The sequence below is a fragment of the Caenorhabditis briggsae genome (genome assembly GCF_000004555.2).
Source record: "Caenorhabditis briggsae complete genome, chrV, whole genome shotgun sequence".
Classification (NCBI taxonomy): domain Eukaryota; kingdom Metazoa; phylum Nematoda; class Chromadorea; order Rhabditida; family Rhabditidae; genus Caenorhabditis; species Caenorhabditis briggsae.
The window spans coordinates 13,630,592-13,648,133 of record NC_013488.2 but is presented as its reverse complement, the minus strand read 5'-3'; the positions used below and the strand labels follow the sequence as shown (position 1 = coordinate 13,648,133).

The 17,542-nt window shown below is 41.6% G+C and overlaps 8 protein-coding genes across 8 annotated transcripts in view; 3 read left to right on the top strand and 5 right to left on the bottom strand.

Annotated features, from left to right (window-relative positions):
- Positions 1-527: 527 nt before the first annotated feature.
- Positions 528-2,221, bottom strand: Cbr-spdl-1 (the record flags this gene model as incomplete). The annotated part of the gene is made up of 5 exons (XM_002637544.1): positions 528-791; positions 844-1,482; positions 1,524-1,847; positions 1,897-2,139; positions 2,186-2,221. The coding sequence occupies 5 exons, from the start codon at positions 2,219-2,221 to the stop codon at positions 528-530; spliced, it is 1,506 nt and encodes a 501-aa protein (XP_002637590.1).
- Positions 2,222-4,039: 1,818 nt separating this feature from the next.
- CBG19325 lies at positions 4,040-4,742 on the top strand (the record flags this gene model as incomplete). The annotated part of the gene is made up of 2 exons (XM_002637543.1): positions 4,040-4,059; positions 4,124-4,742. 2 exons carry the CDS (start codon positions 4,040-4,042, stop codon positions 4,740-4,742), a joined length of 639 nt encoding a protein of 212 aa, XP_002637589.1.
- A 719-nt stretch (positions 4,743-5,461) lies between these two features.
- CBG19324 lies at positions 5,462-6,998 on the bottom strand (the record flags this gene model as incomplete). Its single annotated transcript, XM_002637542.1, has 5 exons — positions 5,462-5,639; positions 5,692-6,149; positions 6,439-6,553; positions 6,599-6,843; positions 6,891-6,998. 5 exons carry the CDS (start codon positions 6,996-6,998, stop codon positions 5,462-5,464), a joined length of 1,104 nt encoding a protein of 367 aa, XP_002637588.1.
- A 227-nt stretch (positions 6,999-7,225) lies between these two features.
- On the bottom strand, positions 7,226-8,040 carry CBG19323 (the record flags this gene model as incomplete). The annotated part of the gene is made up of 2 exons (XM_002637541.2): positions 7,226-7,937; positions 8,024-8,040. 2 exons carry the CDS (start codon positions 8,038-8,040, stop codon positions 7,226-7,228), a joined length of 729 nt encoding a protein of 242 aa, XP_002637587.2.
- Positions 8,041-11,171: 3,131 nt separating this feature from the next.
- On the top strand, positions 11,172-11,836 carry CBG19322 (the record flags this gene model as incomplete). Its single annotated transcript, XM_045238010.1, has 3 exons — positions 11,172-11,185; positions 11,233-11,781; positions 11,830-11,836. The coding sequence occupies 3 exons, from the start codon at positions 11,172-11,174 to the stop codon at positions 11,834-11,836; spliced, it is 570 nt and encodes a 189-aa protein (XP_045096748.1).
- Positions 11,837-13,083: 1,247 nt separating this feature from the next.
- Positions 13,084-13,806, bottom strand: CBG19321 (the record flags this gene model as incomplete). Its single annotated transcript, XM_002637539.2, has 2 exons — positions 13,084-13,090; positions 13,136-13,806. 2 exons carry the CDS (start codon positions 13,804-13,806, stop codon positions 13,084-13,086), a joined length of 678 nt encoding a protein of 225 aa, XP_002637585.2.
- A 1,714-nt stretch (positions 13,807-15,520) lies between these two features.
- CBG19320 lies at positions 15,521-16,147 on the top strand (the record flags this gene model as incomplete). The annotated part of the gene is made up of 2 exons (XM_002637538.1): positions 15,521-15,534; positions 15,604-16,147. 2 exons carry the CDS (start codon positions 15,521-15,523, stop codon positions 16,145-16,147), a joined length of 558 nt encoding a protein of 185 aa, XP_002637584.1.
- Positions 16,148-17,177: 1,030 nt separating this feature from the next.
- Positions 17,178-17,542, bottom strand: part of Cbr-pqn-63 — a gene marked incomplete at both ends in the record, with an annotated part of 2,227 nt that continues 1,862 nt past the window's right edge. Inside the window, 2 exons of the mRNA XM_045238009.1 lie at positions 17,178-17,504; positions 17,530-17,542. The exon at positions 17,530-17,542 is cut by the window's right edge and continues 786 nt beyond it. Coding sequence (XP_045096747.1) covers positions 17,178-17,504; positions 17,530-17,542 — 340 coding nt within the window. The remainder of the gene's footprint in view (positions 17,505-17,529) is intronic.

Genomic DNA, 17,542 nt, shown 5'->3' with positions numbered 1-17,542 from the left:
TATATGTTGAATTGGGAGAGAGGAAAGGAAGAAATTGACACAAAAAAGTTTTTGATTTTTCCGCGATTTTTTTTTGCAGTGGAGCGCGCATGACTCGCTGAAATTCCCTGCGCCGAGACCCCGCAAATTCCGGGGAAAAAAATCGGGGAAAGTGGGCGGAGTCGAGAAAAACCGTGCGGCAAAACCGTGCCAGGGTTGCAATTTAGGCTCCGCCCCCCCCCCTCATGACCGTGTCCAAATGTGCCGAAAAACCGTGCGGCAAAACCGTGCCAGGGTTGCATTTTAGGCTCCGCCCCCGACTCCGCCCACTTTTCCCCGGTTTTTTTCCCCGGAATTTGCGGGGTCTCCCCTGCGCCAAACGGTAGTCCTTAAAAATAGTTATCCTGAAGAAAAGCAGAAAGATTCGATCTAGAAAACTATAGTAAAAATAATCACTTTTATCGCTATTGAAATAATTAAAGAAATATTTGACATGCTTTAAAATCAAGAAATATGGATTTGACTAAATTATTTGAGAGATTAGGAGATCAGAGAAATTCGTAAATGGAAAATATTTGACATTTATTGTCATGTTCTTCTGTGTTTTCTGATTGAATCGATGGCATCTGTAGGACGGCAGGCTTGAACTTGTTGCTTGGAGCCGGCGCTGTCAGTTTGACGAAATTATACTTAGCTGCAGGTGTTGCGGACTTCTTTTCAGCCTTCGCTTTCATTCTACGTTCCGCCCATTCTGACAATTCATCATCTTCTTTTTTGACTGTCGAACGAAAAGTTATTTGCGCTGACGGCTTCTGAAGTTGGAAAATAGGTAAGGAAAATAGTGAGAATTTGTTGTAATTGTACCTGTGGTGTCATCATCATACTTGACATCGAAATCTCCAACGACGGTTCCGGATCAGCTTTCTTCGGCTTTACAAAGAAAGACGGACGAGTGGCGTTGGTAATGGGTTGAAGGGGAGCTCGTAATTGCGGGTTCTCGGGTTCAGAATTAGCTGCAGAGGATCGAAGTTTTCTTTCCAAACATTCAACATCAAATTTCAATTGCTCAATCTTCACTTGGTGCGTGTCTACTTCTTGTTGAAGTCCTCGAATCGTCGTAACGTGGTGTTCATTCTTCTTCATCAATTCGTCATATCCTTCAGACATATTCTCTATTGAGCATTTGAAAGCACCAAAATGGCCCACAATCAACGCGCCCAACTCTTTCTTGGAAATCGATCTCATTTTGATGAAAATTTTCTCCCAAAAATGGGATTTTTCCGTTTCAAGTTGACGAACTCTCTTGTTTAGTCTGTTGAGCTCTTGAACGTCGATATGATTGATGGCGTTCCGAACGACGAGGCCGCGATTCATGTGAGAGCGAGCACGTTCCTCAGCTTCCTCTTTCTCCATTGTGAGGCGTTTGACCATGCTCATCAGCGACTGCTTTTCTCTGTATAACGTTTTCAGATCTTCTTCGAGTTGTCTTTCAGCGTCCATTGCCTATAAAATTAGTTGTAATCATTCAAATGTGCAAGACTTACCTCTGCAAAAATGGAGTTTCCAGCAGTAGCAAATTTGCCTGTACTCGAATTTCGGAGATCAAAAAGCTCTCCTTCGAGCCTCGTAATCTCTTCCTCTTTCGTTCTGCTGTGACTTTCGAGACTCTTCACATGTTCAACCGCACTTTCATAATTTTCTCTTAATGTTACAGCGTCCTTTTTTAGTTCTAAATTCTCCTCTCCGAGAGCGCTCGCTAATTCTTTGAGTTTCTCGCATTCTTCACTGATACGAAGTATTTGAGATTCATCGAACAAATTGGATTCATCACTATCAACGCAGACAGATCGGTTTATGAGTTCTCGATTCTGAATTTTGAGAGAGCAAATAAAAATCGAAACAAAACTTCGGACTCACCGTTTTCTCGAGTTTATCAATTTCAACTTTGAGAGAAGAAATGAGCTCAGTTTGTTCATGAATAGTAGCATCTTTCCCGTCCATTTCGAATTGAAGATCTCGCATTTGCCCTGCTAATTCTTTTTCACGAGCCTCAGCCTTTCCATTGGAGACAGGTTGCTTTCCGTAGCTGTTGAGCTCATTCTCCATCTCTTCAATCATTTCATCTTTCTGGCGAATGGCTCTTTTGAAACGTTCAACGTCCTGAACAACGAAAAATTATTTTTTCATTTCATTCAGCAAATCTTACTGCTCGTAGCTGTAGTTTTTCTTCGTCGTCGGGCATTATCAGTTTTTGATTGTAGCTATGTCAACTCAGACAATAATCGGCGCTTAAAATAGCTGAAAACCAACAAATCAATCTCAGAAAACGTGGAAAGTGTTTGAAAATTGCTGAAAAGTAACGATTCCCGCCGAAAAGTTGTAGTCCGATAGGGCGCTCTTTGATTGCTGTGACGTCATCGCGGAGACCCCCCAAATTCCGGAGAAAAAATTTCCGGGGAAAAAAAACTCCGGAGAAAACTGGGCGGAGCCTAAATTGCAACCATGGCACGGTTTTGCCGCATGGTTTTTCTCATGACCGCATCCAAATGTGCTAAAAAACCGTGCGGCAAAACCGTGCCAGGGTTGCAATTTAGGCTCCGCCCCCGACTCCGCCCACTTTTCTCCGGAGTTTTTTTTTCCCGGAAAATTTTTCTCCGGAATTTGCGGGGTCTCTCATCGCGAGAACAATTTCGCACTTTAGGCTTTTCTTTGCTATGAAAAGTGTTGAAAATATGTCACGAGTTTTAGAAATTCATTCGGTGTTTTGTTTTGAAATCATATACATGCATGCGGTGTTGCGGATTCAGTCATTGTGGACTACTGAGATTACTGTAGAAAATTCGAAGTCATTTCAGAAGAACTTTGACATTCAGAATCAAATGGAATTAATTAAGTTTCAAGGAACGGAGTATGGTCATGGCCATATACCACACATACCCAACAAGTAAATTGTCAGAGAAATCAGATACACAACCTACGGTGGACTATGTACATGATCATATTTATACATTCAAAAAAGCATACTTTTCCAGACCGAAGGAATGCTGGTTTTAGAAAAAGATCTAAATTCTATCAAATTTCAAAAATACTTTTTTTTCGTTTTTAATCTGAATATTTATAAACTTCACTGTATTTTTGACCATTAGGATTACTGTAGAAAGCTCATTATCAACCCTGGAACAGTTATAAATCTGTGCTAGAACGAATGTTATTATTCTGGTACAAAAAATCGGAGTTGTGTTAGAGAAACACCAACGGCAGTGGCCGAAGGCTCTTAAGGTCCCACAACGACAACTACAGTAAGCTAAAAGTTTTTTATTTTCTCAATTTTTGTGCGATTACCGTCAAATGATTCACTATCAAAACTGTGTATTTTTCGACTTGTTTGGGGAAAAGTTACAGAACACTCGACGAAAATCAGTGAAAAAAAATCAAGTTACGGTAGTTGTGGGACCTTCTCTCCCACAACTCCAATTTTTGGTATTAGAACAATACTGAAATTTCGGTAATTCAGGATTACTGTAGAAATCTCATCACCAGAGAAACCCTGGAACAGTTGTAGTTTTGTGCTAGAACGAATGCTATCTATCTATCACACCATTAACTTTATACTCATTAAAAAAGTGCATATTAGATTTTCTTCAGTCAATCAGCCTGCCCTCACATTCTCAATTACTATTTGCACATCTCTCCCATCATCCGATAGAACATTTCCGCGTCTTCCGCGGCATTTCTCCACTTGCAAACACAATCAACTTCTTTTTCTCGCCGTTTGTTTGTGTCCATTACGCGAGTTTGGCGTCGACGGCTGGTGGCTGCCGTTCTATTGCGCACGCATGAAAAAAAGGTTTTTTTTGAATAGGGGTGCGATCCGCACAAAGTTGCTCCCGCGAGAGAGCTCCTCATTGCTCACCCCACCCCGTCAAACGTTTTTTTTGACGTTAAAGAAACAACGTCGACTGGTTTTGATCTCTCCGCCTCTTGATGTATTTAAAGATGGCGAAGACATCGGGAAAGACAGCACACCTTTCGAACGGTTTCAGCACTCCCAACAATCATCATGAACACCTCGGTCTTTGCGTAAGTTTCTTTCTTCTTTCCGATTCTTCTTCTTTCTTCCCTTCTTGAACTCTTCCTTTTCTAGCCTTCTCTTCGCCGGACTTGCCCTTTCATCTGCCCAAGTGGCTGTTAATGGACCATTCATGGGAAGATACTACGTGGCTGCTAAGCCAGTGTTGGCTCCTGGAGTAGCTCCAGTTGCTGCCCCAGTGGTTGCCGCTGCCCCACCAGTCCTTGCTGCCCCAGCTCCAGTACTCGCTGCCGCTCCAGCCTTCGCTGCTCCAGCCCCACTCCTCGCTCCACCAGCTCCAGTCCTTGCTGCCCCAGCTCCACTTTTGGCTCCACCAGCACCAGTGATGGCTGCCCCAGCCCCACTCTTGGCTCCACCAGTCCCACCAGTCGCCCCAATCGTCCCAGCTTTCGCTCCACGACCAGTCTTCGCTGCTCCAGCCCCAGCTCCAATCGTTGCTGCTGCCCCAGCTTTTGCTCCAGCTCCAGTTGTCGCTCCAGCTCTTGCTCCAGCCTTTGCTCCAGCTCCAGTCCTTGCCCCAAGACCAGTCCTTGCTGCTCCAGCTGTCCCAGCTTTCGCTCCAGCTCTTCCAGCTTTGGCTCCAGCCGTTCCAGCTGCCATCCCAGCCTACGCTCCATTCGCCCGTTCTGCATTCCTCATCGGAGGAAACAAGGCCAAAAGCATCAAGGCTTAAGTTCGATTAGTTGTGCTCTAATTATTTGCGATCATTCGATTCGTTATTTTCTGTATATATCGATCGACACTCTTGCTCTTTCATTTATTTGCGATACCAATGGCAATAAATTTATTTCGACTTTAAAAAATGTGTATAATTAAATTTAAAGGTGGTGTACGGTGAAATTTTTTATTGCATCAAAATGTGCAGAAATGCATGTAGATTGACATAAAAATAAAGAAAACATTCAAAAAAAATTCCTTCATCGAGAAAAACGCATCGAAAAATACGCTGAAAGCCCTTAGGGACGAGGTTTTTTCTAGGCCGCCCGGTGAGTAAAAGCGCGCGAATTCAAACTTTTAAAATTTTTTCGCTCGTTTTCAATGTTTTTTCAAATTTTCCTATGTATCTGGAAGAAAAATTGACAAAAACCTCGAAAAATCTTGAAAAAACCGAAAAAAAGTGAAAATGAGCGAAAAAATTTTAAAAGTTTGAATTCGCGCGCTTTTACTCACCGGGCGGCCTAGAAAAAACCTCGTCCCTAAGGGCTTTCAGTGTATTTTTCGATGCGTTTTTCTCGATGAAGGAATTTTTTTTGAACTTTTCTTTATTTTTAAGTCAATCTACATGCATTTCTGCACATTTTGATGCAATAAAAAATTTCACCGTACACCACCTTTAAAAGAAACACAAATATTTTTATGGAGATCTAAATAAAGAAGAATACGAAAATCAGATCAGGAATCATCATTATTGTTCCGATTATTAGTGCTCGTTTTGGCTCTTCGTAGGAATTCCAAAGTTATAAATGACAGGATAGCTTTTCTATAAGGTCCAATGAATAGCAAAGTGAAGAATGAAGACAGAACAGGAACCATTGACATACAATATGCTGGTAGGAACTCTTGCCACTTCCTGAAATAATTATCATTTTGAACATCCCACCAATTCTCTTGTTACAACTCACAGACTATTCTCATAAACCGTTACAAGCACTGCATTGGCTCCAACTGGCGCCGAAAGCAACAGGGGAACAAAGGCTTCGGCGAACACCGAATGGACGAGTAGTTCGTTCTCAAGAAACGTGTCTTGCGACATTGTTCCCTGTTTTCGTTTGAGTGTGTTCAACATGAAATGAGCACAGATTAATAATATCAAATACGAGAGTAGATGACACACGACAAGGATTCCATGGAAGATTATGATTAGAGGATTTCGGCTGTAATCGTCTCCAAAAAGGGATAGATGGTGTTTTCCTTGATTCAACTCGTCTTGCGTCTGAATCACTCCACTGGATACGTTGGAAAGAGTGACAGAGTGTTGGGAGTTGATATCCAAATTTCGAAGATGTTGATTTAATAGTTGAGTCGAGTTTTCAAACTCTTCAACTATCGAAGTGGTCCGGTTGGCTCGATCCAACAGATCCTGAAAGCTGAATGTCATAACTTCTTCTAGAAATTATATTTTGGGTCCATCTAATTTAGGTATGATAGAACTCAACGAGTACTAAAAAATGCTATGATTTGAAAAATTGTATCTTGCCTATGAACGAAGTTACGAGCCAAAAATCAAAAACCCTGGCTTGTAACTATGGTTTGTAACTATGGCTTGTAACTTTGTTTATAGACAAGCTACATTTTTCCAAATACTACAAGTTTGTAGCACTCGTTAAGTTCGATCATATCTGATTTAGTTCAAAACAATCAAAACTCACTGCATATGGGATGCTTGAATAAAACAAAAACACGCTTTCAGTGCAACAGAGTACCAAGACAATGAGCAAAGTTATAAAAAGAGTATTTTTGGTGAAGTATTGTCCGAACATGTTGCTGAAACAATACATACTAATTTTGGGCGTAATTCTTTTTTTTCACCTATTAGCCAGAATCATAGATCTGTAGATGAAAAACAGTGGGAAGGATAGGATTGCATACAAATAAGAAATCACTGCCACACAAAATATTGCTTTCACCGAATTTTCCGGAAGATATTGGGATGGTCCATGGATCACTCGGATGGTCATAGATCCACGTGTAACCATTTGGGGTTGAAGAACGAGGATAGTCGAAGAGAAGACAATTCCAGATACCGCGATGTTAGAGAGAAAGTACCGTAGTTCCTAAATATTCTCAATATTTTGAAAAAAAAGTTCTGGAACTTTTTTACCCTGATGGTCTCTATACTTTTGTGAGCCGACAAAAATAGTAAAATGCTGTTGAGAAATATCGCAAATCCATTACAAATGTAGCAATACCAGGCGAAAAAAGAGAGCATCCCAACTAGGAATGTTGATAAAATGAGTGTCTTCTATGCTTTATTCCATGTCTAGTCTTATCCCCCATTTGCGTCACCACCAATCCTCTTTTTCGAAGATTTAGATTTTAAACTTTAAGATCTGAAAAATAGAAACAACACGATGGGAATCAGTATAATTAAATATTTATTATAGAGAGCAAGAGGTCGGTATATACAAACAAAAATCGGATGAGGAACACTTCTTTTCACTCGGACACCTTCTTGGCCTTGTTTCCTCCGATGAGGAAAGCAGACCGGGCGAATGGAGCGTAGGCTGGGACGAGTGGAGCAGCTGGGGCGAGAGCTGGAGCAAAAGCTGGGACAGCTGGAGCGAATGCTGGGAGAGCTGGAGCCAAAGCTGGAGCAGCAAGGACTGGTCTCGGGGCAAGGACTGGAGCTGGAGCAAAAGCTGGAGCAGCAGCAACAACTGGAGCTGGAGCAAAAGCTGGAGCGAAAGCTGGGGCAGCAGCAACGACTGGAGCTGGGGCGAGAGCTGGAGCAGCGAAGACTGGTCGTGGAGCGAAAGCTGGGACGATTGGGGCGACTGGTGGGACTGGTGGAGCCAAAAGTGGGGCTGGGGCAGCCATCACTGGTGCTGGTGGAGCCAAAAGTGGAGCTGGGGCAGCAAGGACTGGAGCTGGTGGAGCGAAGAGTGGAGCTGGAGCAGCGAAGGCTGGAGCGGCAGCGAGCACTGGAGCTGGTGGAGCCAAAAGTGGAGCTGGTGGAGCGAGAAGTGGAGCTGGGGCAGCCAAAACTGGTGGAGCTGCGAAGACTGGTGGAGCAGCGGCCACAACTGGTGCAGCGATTGGTGCAACTCCTGGAGCCAACACTGGCTTAGCTGCCACGTAGTATCGTCCCAAGAATGGTCCATTAATAGCAACTTGTGCAGAGGAGAGAGCCAACCCGGCGAAGAGAAGGCTAAAATAAGAAAAATGAATAAGAACACTTTAAAAAAGAGAAAATGGTTGAGACCTAAAACCAAGAATAGAAAAATGAAAACTTACGAGAGGACAGTGTTCATTGTGAGTCGAGTGGTGCTAGTGAAAAAGGATCGAATGATGATTTTGTGCTCATCATCGTTTCGCTTTTATAGTACCTCTATGACCGGTCGGCTCGGGTAATGAAAAGGAGGTGGAGGTTTTGCGTGAAGCGTGGCAAAAAGTTTTACCGGCGTACAGTGTGCCATCTCCGCCCACTTTTCCGGCGATAGAGTTTGTGCGTACTCGGGACGACGCAAAAGAGAAATGGCATTGGCTTTCTCAGGACAGAAAGTGTGCGCACAACCGAAAATGCGATTAGGAGAAAAGAGTTGGTATTGAGGAAACGATGTGAATTTTGAAAATGCTAAAATTTGGATTCGAGGTGTACTGTAAATGGTAATTATAGAATTGCTACATGTACTATCATATGTACTTTGGAAAAAATGATTCTAATGAATTGTGTACTTTCTCAAGTAGAATCGTGAATGACTCACAAAGTAAGTCGAAATTTGAGTTCCGAATTGTTACTAGTTTTTATGCATTTTTTCCGGAAGGTGGGTATATCTTTTTCATTGGATTTGGATTAAATACAAAAACGTTGTTATATTCATTCTGAAGAACTTCGAGCTGAAAACTACTTCAGGCAATGTAATCTACAGTAGAACCTGTAATAGAAAGGCATCCCAACCTTTAACTTTAAGGCATTTTTTCTCGGTTCCTGTCTAAGATATCGAAAAGTTGCCGACTGGTAAAGTGATTATCATGATATCAGAAGTGTTTTGTTAGTTAACACATCTTTGATATCTTGAATAGGAAATGAGATATACGAGCTCAAACTGGACAGTGTGGGGTCCCGTCTATTACAAATTTCACGAGATTACCGTTTGGGACTGCTGCGAATCTCTACGGTTTTGAGATTTTTCCTGAATGGAAAACAACTGGAAAAAAGTTTAATCACAAAAATGAAACTCTGTTTTCGTTTAGCACAGTCTGAAAATCTTGAATCAGATGAACCACCTAAACATGGTTTCTGGGTGATTTTGCACCTGGAGGAATATTTGTGAGGGATATTTGACTTTCTGGAAAATAGTTCGTAGGGTACAACAATTCGGTAGTACAAAATTTGAATTTTCAGTTATTTCGAATTGAGGATTTTCTACCTTATTAACCCTAAAATTCTGTACGGTCCGAATTATTTCCTCTTTTGGCAAGTGCTATCAAAATTCCAAATATTAAATAATTTTATTGAATCCTTTTTCTTGTTCTTCTGGCAAACCAGTGGGCCCCGGAGAGGAACCGTTAAACCTGTAATAGAAGCCCCCCCCCCCCACACTGTACAGTTCGAGCTCAAGTATCTCAATTCCTAGACAGTTGACAACGTTTTCAAATCTTTGACAGGAATCGAGAAAGTCTGGGTCAAAGTTAAAAGGAGGCTTTATATTTCAGTTTTTACGGTATAAAAACTTTTGTCAGAAGAAAACCTACAAGGCCTTCAAATTTGAAAAATCCCTCCGTAACACCATAATATCTTATCTCTTGTTATCTTTTTTTTCCAGTAAATTCCATATAAAATCCGAACCGGTCTCTTCTGTTTCTTTTTCGCCCTTGTTGCCAATGCGGCTACTGTTCAGGAACTCCTTTGTCCGTCACTTTTTCTTCTTCTTTTTTTCACTTCCCGCACTCATTTTTCCACACCTTGCGCTAACTATATGTTTTTGCATCATCACCATTTGCCACATGAGTGCTCCGGCAACTCGAAAGGAATCTTCATATTCCAAAAGTGGAAAAAGAGCAAAGTGTGCTCGTTTTTTAGGAATACTACTCCAAAGATCGTTCGATCGAGCATAGGATCATGAAATCGAGAGCAAACTACAAAACCAATAAAGCAACTTGATCAATCCACTCTATTTTCTGTGCAGACAAAGAAGGTGTAAAGTGCAAATACTCTAGTCTGAACCTATCAAAATCAGGGATCGGTAACCAGCCACCCAGCATCTTGATAAAACTTTTTTGTTTGCATTTATTCGATCTGATATCAGGAAAAGAAGACTTGATTTCTCTCCTGACGACTATCGGCACGTGGAAAATGGGGAAAGAAAAAAGTGTTCGGGAGGGGAAAGAAGTAGAGGAGAGAAATAAACAGAAGCGTGGGAACGGTGGCGGATGGAAAAAAGACAAATGTTTTTGTTTTGTTCTCGAGAGGTTTGCGCAAGGACAAAGAACAGGGAGGCAATCAGCTGTAAAGAGAAAATAAGAGAAAGAAACTTTAGAATTTATAAAAAAACATAATCAGATTCCTATTACCTAAAAGGGGAAATGGGGTCTTATGAGTTTCAAAATAAATGGCTGCAACTAGTTCATTGAAAATCTTCAAACGTCACCAACAACTTCTGATTGAAAGTTGGTCAGATTTCGGATAAGACCGATAATAAAGTCTGCTGATTTCCGATAAACTTATAGGAATATCTCAAAATTCAGCTTTGACCATGGTCCTCTATTCAGCCGTTTTGGGCGATTTCCGATCAAAGCCTTCCTACCAAAAATAACGAGCCAACAACCGAGTGTATTTGGGTTATGTTGTTTAAAATTTAAAATTCAACAACGGGCTCGAAATAGCATTACTACAGTAGCCCTTTCCAAAAGAAATAATATCTGAACGAAGCTTGCTATGACTCACCCCGGAGCGTTCTAACACAACAACTTATTCATTTTCCGGTAAATCGAGGAATACAATATGAGTTATGACACATCAACAAAGTCTACACACTAATTTTCGAAAATTCATCATCACACAGTCAACCTCCAAATCTAGTTGAATAGACTTCTGATTCTCTGATCCCAATGCACTCTCCGACCATTTGCACTCATTGAATAGTGTACCCCACAGTTTCAATTCCAATGTCATACAACACTTGCCCAGACACCAGGAAAAGTACTATTCAATTTCACGTACATGTCTTCACTTCCGTTTCAGGACAAGTAACCGGCTACACAACGGCCTTGCAACTTTGTCGTTTTTTTGCGAAGCGCCAATGAATAGGGCGGCCGAGCAATGCGCAGGCTCAACTGCCGCGTGCGTCAACGTTTTTGTCTTGTCGCGCCCAGTCATATATAAGGTGGAAGATGGAACGGAGAAGCCATCAAAGCGATCATCACTCGTCTTCATCTCATCATGCAAACCTTCTCGTAAGTTATCATTTTAATTCTTAAAAAATCATTCAAACCTTTTTCAGCGCTGTCCTCCTTGCTTTGGGTCTCTTCTCTGGAGCTTCCGCTCAATTGGCTGCCTGGCCATCCCAGAGCTATTCTCCATTCTACCAAGCTCTCTTCGGAGGAGCTAGCACCCCAGTCCTTTCTGCACCAGTAGCCAAGACAGCTCCATCAGCTATCCCACTCGCTGCTCCAGCTCTTCCAGTCCTTGCTGCTCCAGCTCCACTCCTCGCTCCACCAGCACCAGTGCTCGCCGCTCCAGCTCCAGTTCTTGCTGCTCCAGCTCCACTTTTGGCACCACCAGCTCCAGTCTTCGCTGCTCCAGCTCCAGTCCTTGCTCCAGCTGCCCCAGTGCTCCGTGGTCCAGCTTACGCCTACGCCCCATCCCCAGTCCTCGCCCCAGTTGGAGTTGCCCCAGTTGCCCCAGCTCCAGTGTTTGCTGCCCCAGCTCCAGTCTTCGCTGCTCCAGCTTTGGCTCCAGTTGCTCCAGTCCTTGCTGCACCAAGACTCGTTCCAGCATACGCACCATTCGCTCGTGCTGCCATGTTCATCGGATCCAACAAGGCCAAGACGTAAGTTTCTTCTTAACACAGATGCCTTCTGATCTGTCTTATTTTCAGCGCATAAGAAGGTTCAACATTTCTTCTTGCTCAAGAAGTCCACCACAACGACAAAAGTATTTTTCTGTATAAATCGAAACTTGCCTTTTTTCCACAGTGCCTGTACTATTTATTATTCCTCTTGTCTAATAAATTATGCACACTTATTCCATTGTTTTCTGATCTATTACCACAAACAAAAAGATGTTTGATCCGTAATGTCCGGTACAAGAAACCTGAAAAGTAGCGCCAATAATCACTTTTTGTAGTCGGGATGGAGGAAGGACGTGTGTTTAGCATGATCTTAAGTAGACGGTCAATTGTTTGTTCTATTTGAAAGACATGAAACAAACCTGGGTAAACAGAGGTCGAAAAAAGTATAAGAAAAAAACTGTCTAGTCTTATAATAAAAGATGACTAATGAGCAGGAGTTTTCAGGGGACATCGGTGCTCAGAAGAGCAAACTTTAGATGTGTTTTTGATAGGTGCGGGTTTTTAGAATAAGCCGTTCAAACTTCAAGTTGATGTGTTAATTTTTGTTGTAAAAATTCGAAATCCTGTTTTTGAGTCTAGTTTTAGGTTGTTTTAAATACGGAGTAATATTTGGAATAGAGAATTGAAACTTTAGGTGCAGTCGATATCATTGATTAACTTCAGAAGCTAATTTTTTGAATCTGATCCTTCTAAGGCACTAAATAATGTTAAGCAATTTTGACAACTCCAGAATTTAATAGGAAACATTTTCCATTTTTTTCAGATTTACATAACTTTATGTTGATTTTATGATATTTTTCATTTACAATCTTTTATTTTCAGAATATAAATTGCGTAAAACCTGTAATGAGCCCCCTAACATTTTGCTTTCAACCAATTTTTTTCGGTTTTTGTCCAAAATATCAAAAAGTGGTCAACTGACAAACTGTTCGTCATAATATCTCAAGTATTTTATTAGTTGACACTTTCTTAATATCTTTTATAGGGATAGAGATAATTGAGCTCAAAGTTAGCTTTTTGGGTGAGCTTCTATCGAAGGAACTACGATATTTTAGTATGTTTCCTTCACACTCATTTATTTTCAGAATGAAACTGGGATTGCAACTGTAAAAAAATTAAATACAATTTGGATAAATGTGCATAATTTATTAAACAGAAGGAATAATAAATAAAAAAGGCACAGTTGATAAAAATGAAAAGATAGGCAAGTGATCGAAATATACAGAAAAAGTGATAGGTCGTTGAGTTGGCTTCTTGAGCAAGAAGAAATGTTGAACCTTCTTATGCGCTGAAAAATTAGAAATTCAGAAGAATCGGATAATCTGAAACTTACGTCTTGGCCTTGTTGGATCCGATGAACATGGCAGCACGAGCGAATGGAGCGTATGCTGGAACGAGTCTTGGGGCAGCAAGGACTGGAGCAACTGGAGCCAAAGCTGGAGCAGCGAAGACTGGAGCTGGGGCAGCGAGAACTGGAGCACGGAGAACTGGGGCCACTGGAGCGAAGGCTGGAGCGAAAGCTGGAGCAATAGCTGGAGCTGCGAAGACTGGGCGTGGAGCAGCGAATACTGGAGCTGGGGCAGCAAGGACTGGAGCTGGAGCGGCAAGCACTGGTGCTGTTGGAGCGAAGGCTGGAGCAGCGGCAACTGGGACTGGAAGAGCTGGAGCAGCGAGTGGGATAGCGGATGGAGCTGTCTTGGCTACTGGTGCAGAAAGAACTGGGGTACTTGCTCCTCCGAAGAGAGCTTGGTAGAATGGAGAATAGCTTTGGGATGGCCAGGCAGCCAATTGGGCGGAAGCTCCAGAGAAGAGACCCAAAGCAAGGAGGACAGCACTGAAAACGTTTTCAGCGCATTTAAAGTTAAAAAAAGAAGTGGAAATGTCTGAAAACTTACGAGAAGGTTTGCATTTTGAGATGAGAGTGGAAGTAGTGGTGATCGTTTGATGGATGTACTTCGATGCCAGACAGTCTCTTTTATATGCTTCTCGGTGGCATTGTGCCATAAGCCATGCCCACCGGCGTACGTCGAAAGAAAAGAACGCATGTTAGTATGTGCATAAGGGCGCCCGTCGAGGATCGTTTTTCATTGATTTCGGTGTGAGAAGAGTGGCAGAAATATAGCACACAAAATGAGGAGAGATCTTGGAATGTGCTCGACTAATAAGGGATCATTATGGCTTATAGTGTTGCAATTATTAGAAAAATGAATGGCAGACTACGGGTGCATTCAGAAAATTATAAAGATCACAAGTCAGTTAGTTTGCAAATACCGTAAAATCGGTATAAATATGTTTTTTTTAACTTTGAGCCAATTTTTCTCGGTTCCTGTCAAAGGTATGAAAAAGTTGTCAACTGATAAAATGTTCATCATAATATCCGAGGTGTCTTGTCTGTCAGTTGACACATTTATTACATCTTTCACGGGAATTGAGATGATTGAGCTCAAACTTGATAGTATGGGGTCCATTCTAATATAGGCTTACGGTATGCAGGACTTGATAAAAATAAGGTTCAACTGCAAGTCAGTTAAGAAGTTTGAAAATCAGCAAGATCTTCAAGCTTCACAGAGTTCGATTTTTTATAAAGAGATTAAAAAAACAAATTTGTTATAGACTTGATGAATCTTGAAGTACGAAATTCAATTTCGAGAACGAATATAATCATTCAGTAATTCGAAAAAAAATTAGAAAACTATAACAGTGTTTCAGAATGATCAGAATAGAAAAAAATGAACTTGATGTCGTTTGAAATATCTGAACATGTTTCAAATAATGATTTTTTTTCAGTTTTTTTCTTCAGTAATTACCTTATTTCCTCTAAATCAAATTAAAAACGGGAACATGCTTCTTCAATTGTTATACCTTAAAACCTGGAAAAGAAAGGCCCCAATACTGTCACTTTCGAACTTTTTCTTGGCTCTTTGCAAGATATAAAAAGTATGTCAACTGGCAAATCACTTCTGATATTATGATGAACAATTTATCAGTTGAAAACTTTCTCATATCTTTGACAGGAAATGCGATAAATCGACTCAAAGGTAAAAATTAGGGGTCCTTCTATTACAGGTTTTACGGTATTTATAGAACTCCAGTTTTCCAGTGACAAAGATCCCTTCCCAGTATTTTTCCTCATCCAAGCCATTCCATTTCCGTTCAAACTACAACCACCCATCTCCTTATACGGCATGGTCTTTGCACTCTTTCCGTACCCAGAAGAAACCTGCTCTTTCCCTCCTCCGGGGCTCATTCACACTCTAATACAGTACAATACAATTCGATATATTGCGCAATATAAACAATTCAATTCAATCGACCGGTCTTACTTCTACCAGAAAAAATGCGTGAAAGTGCACCCGTAAACTGCAAACAGATAGCAGATATAACCGGTCGACTTCTGCATCACCCAAAAAGTAACTGACACCTCTGTTTCTCTTCCTCCTGTTTCTCTCTAATTCCTTTCTACTCTGATCTTTCCTCGCGGTAAGAAGAAGAAGAACGTCGCGCGGAATGAGAAAAAACTATGTGTGCATGCTTTTCCATTTTTTATACGCCTATTTACCCGCCGAGAGAACAGAAAAAATTATGGAAGCTGGGGGAGCGGCAGAGACTGATACCGTAATGGCATGAGGAAGTAGTTTGCGCAGTCAAAAGGTATATAAGAGATGAAATTCACCGAAAATTCATCAACTTTCCAGCTATCAATACTCCTCAAATCATCATGAAGTCTGTCGCGTAAGTTTTATTTTTCATTATTATTTTTCTGGATTTCAATTTAATATATCTTTATTTTTATCTTTTCAGTATCTTCTGTGCCTTGTTCGCTGTCTCTACCGCTCAATTGGCTGCCTGGCCATCAACCTCCTATTCTCCATTCTACCAGGCCTTGTTCGGTGGAGCCGCTGCTCCAGTCGTCGCTGCTGCTCCAGCATATGCTCCAGCTCCAGCTTATGCTCCAGCCCTCGGAGCCCCAGCATATGCCCCAGCTCTCGCTGCTCCAGCCTACGCTCCCGCTCTTGCTGCTCCAGCTTACGCCCCAGCTCCAGTCGTCGCTGCTGCCCCAGCTTATGCTCCAGCTCCAGTTGTTGCAGCTGCTCCAGCTTTGGCTCCAGCCTACGCTCCAGCTCCAGTTGCCTCTCCAATGATCGCTGCTGCGCCAGCTCTAGCTGCTGCTTCAGTCAACGGACTCCCAGTTGCTGCTGCTCCAGTTGCTGCCGCCGCTCCAGTCATGGCTGCTGCTCCAGCTTTCGCCCCAGCCGCCATCCCAGCAGCCGTTCCAGCTTACGCTCCATTCCAAACCGCCGCTTACTGGATCGGATCCAACAAGGCTAAGACCATCAAGGCATAAGATGCGAGACTTCTTCGAATCTCGAACCCACTTTTTATGTATATTTGCAAAAGTGAACTGCATAATGAATATTATGAATTAATTTTCTGTTTTGTTTTCTTTTTGAAAAAATTTCAAAGGACAAGATCCTTATTGGGTATACGGTTTCAGGGCATTTCTGCAAAACTCATTCACCGTATTCCCTCTAACAAAATTCCACCCAACCCGTCTACTTTGAGCTCAATTATCTCGATTCCCGGGAAAGATATCAAAATTTTGTAACTGACAAAACATTAGTGATATTATAAATTTTGAAATCTTTCACAAGAATCGAGATAATTGAGCTCAAAATTGACGGTATAGGTGAGATTCTATTTGAAGAAACACGGTTTGAAGATATTTGGTTAGAACCCCTGTCAGATGGAATCAATCAGATGATAGTTTCAATGAAAATACTTCGAAATGATTTATTGGATTTTCGTAGCATTATCTTAGTCTTAAAATGATAAAAAAAATTAATTTTAGAACCAAAGTCTTCCCATCATGCAAAATAAAATACCGTATTTCCCCTCATTGTCGGCCCATTTGAACTCACAACTTTAAGATCAATTATCTCGATTCCTGTAAAAAAAATTTTGTCTACTGATAAAAAGCTGGTGATGATTCAATAAAATTTATCAGTTGACATAAGGTTTTTATAGATAGAAGTCCAAAGGTTCTATGTCGAATCCAATAACTCTACCAGATAGATCAATATGCTGCTCTATTGTGAAAACTCGTATTACCACAGATTAGCCGCGTCATCTACCGGTCCTGTCAGAACTTGTAATCTTATTCTTTGTCCTAGGAAATACAATACCCATGAGTCATGACGAATATTCACGTTTTCACCTCCTACCGATGCGATTGTACACAAACAAACAGTAGTTCGGGGGTGTCATTGAAATATTTATTGTTCAGGAATGATGTTACAATACAATATTTACAGATAAATAAGTCAGATCATTTAAAAAAGAGGTTGGTCGTCAAAGCATTTGTCACGGCGGGTCTCTTATTCCGAAGACGGCTTCTTGTTACTTCCAATGAAGTAATTCGCATAAGTGAATGGATCTTTGGCTCCTGGACCAGCTGGGTCGGCGTTCGGGGCTCTTGGTGGTTGCAAGTATTCTCCGGCTCTTGGGGCTGGAACTCCAGATGATGTATAGACAGCCTTTGAGAAGACAGCTTGAGCCTCATCTCCGAATTGAACACGATTTCCACGGATTGGTGCAGGTCCCTCTTGGATTTGGTCAATCTCTTGACGAAGAACTTCTGGCTGATTGTAGGATGCCACTTGTTGTTGTGGTGGTGGTGGAGGTCCTTGTGGTCCCATCTGTTGCTGGAAAGATTGATCTTGAGGGTACTGCTGGGGTGGTC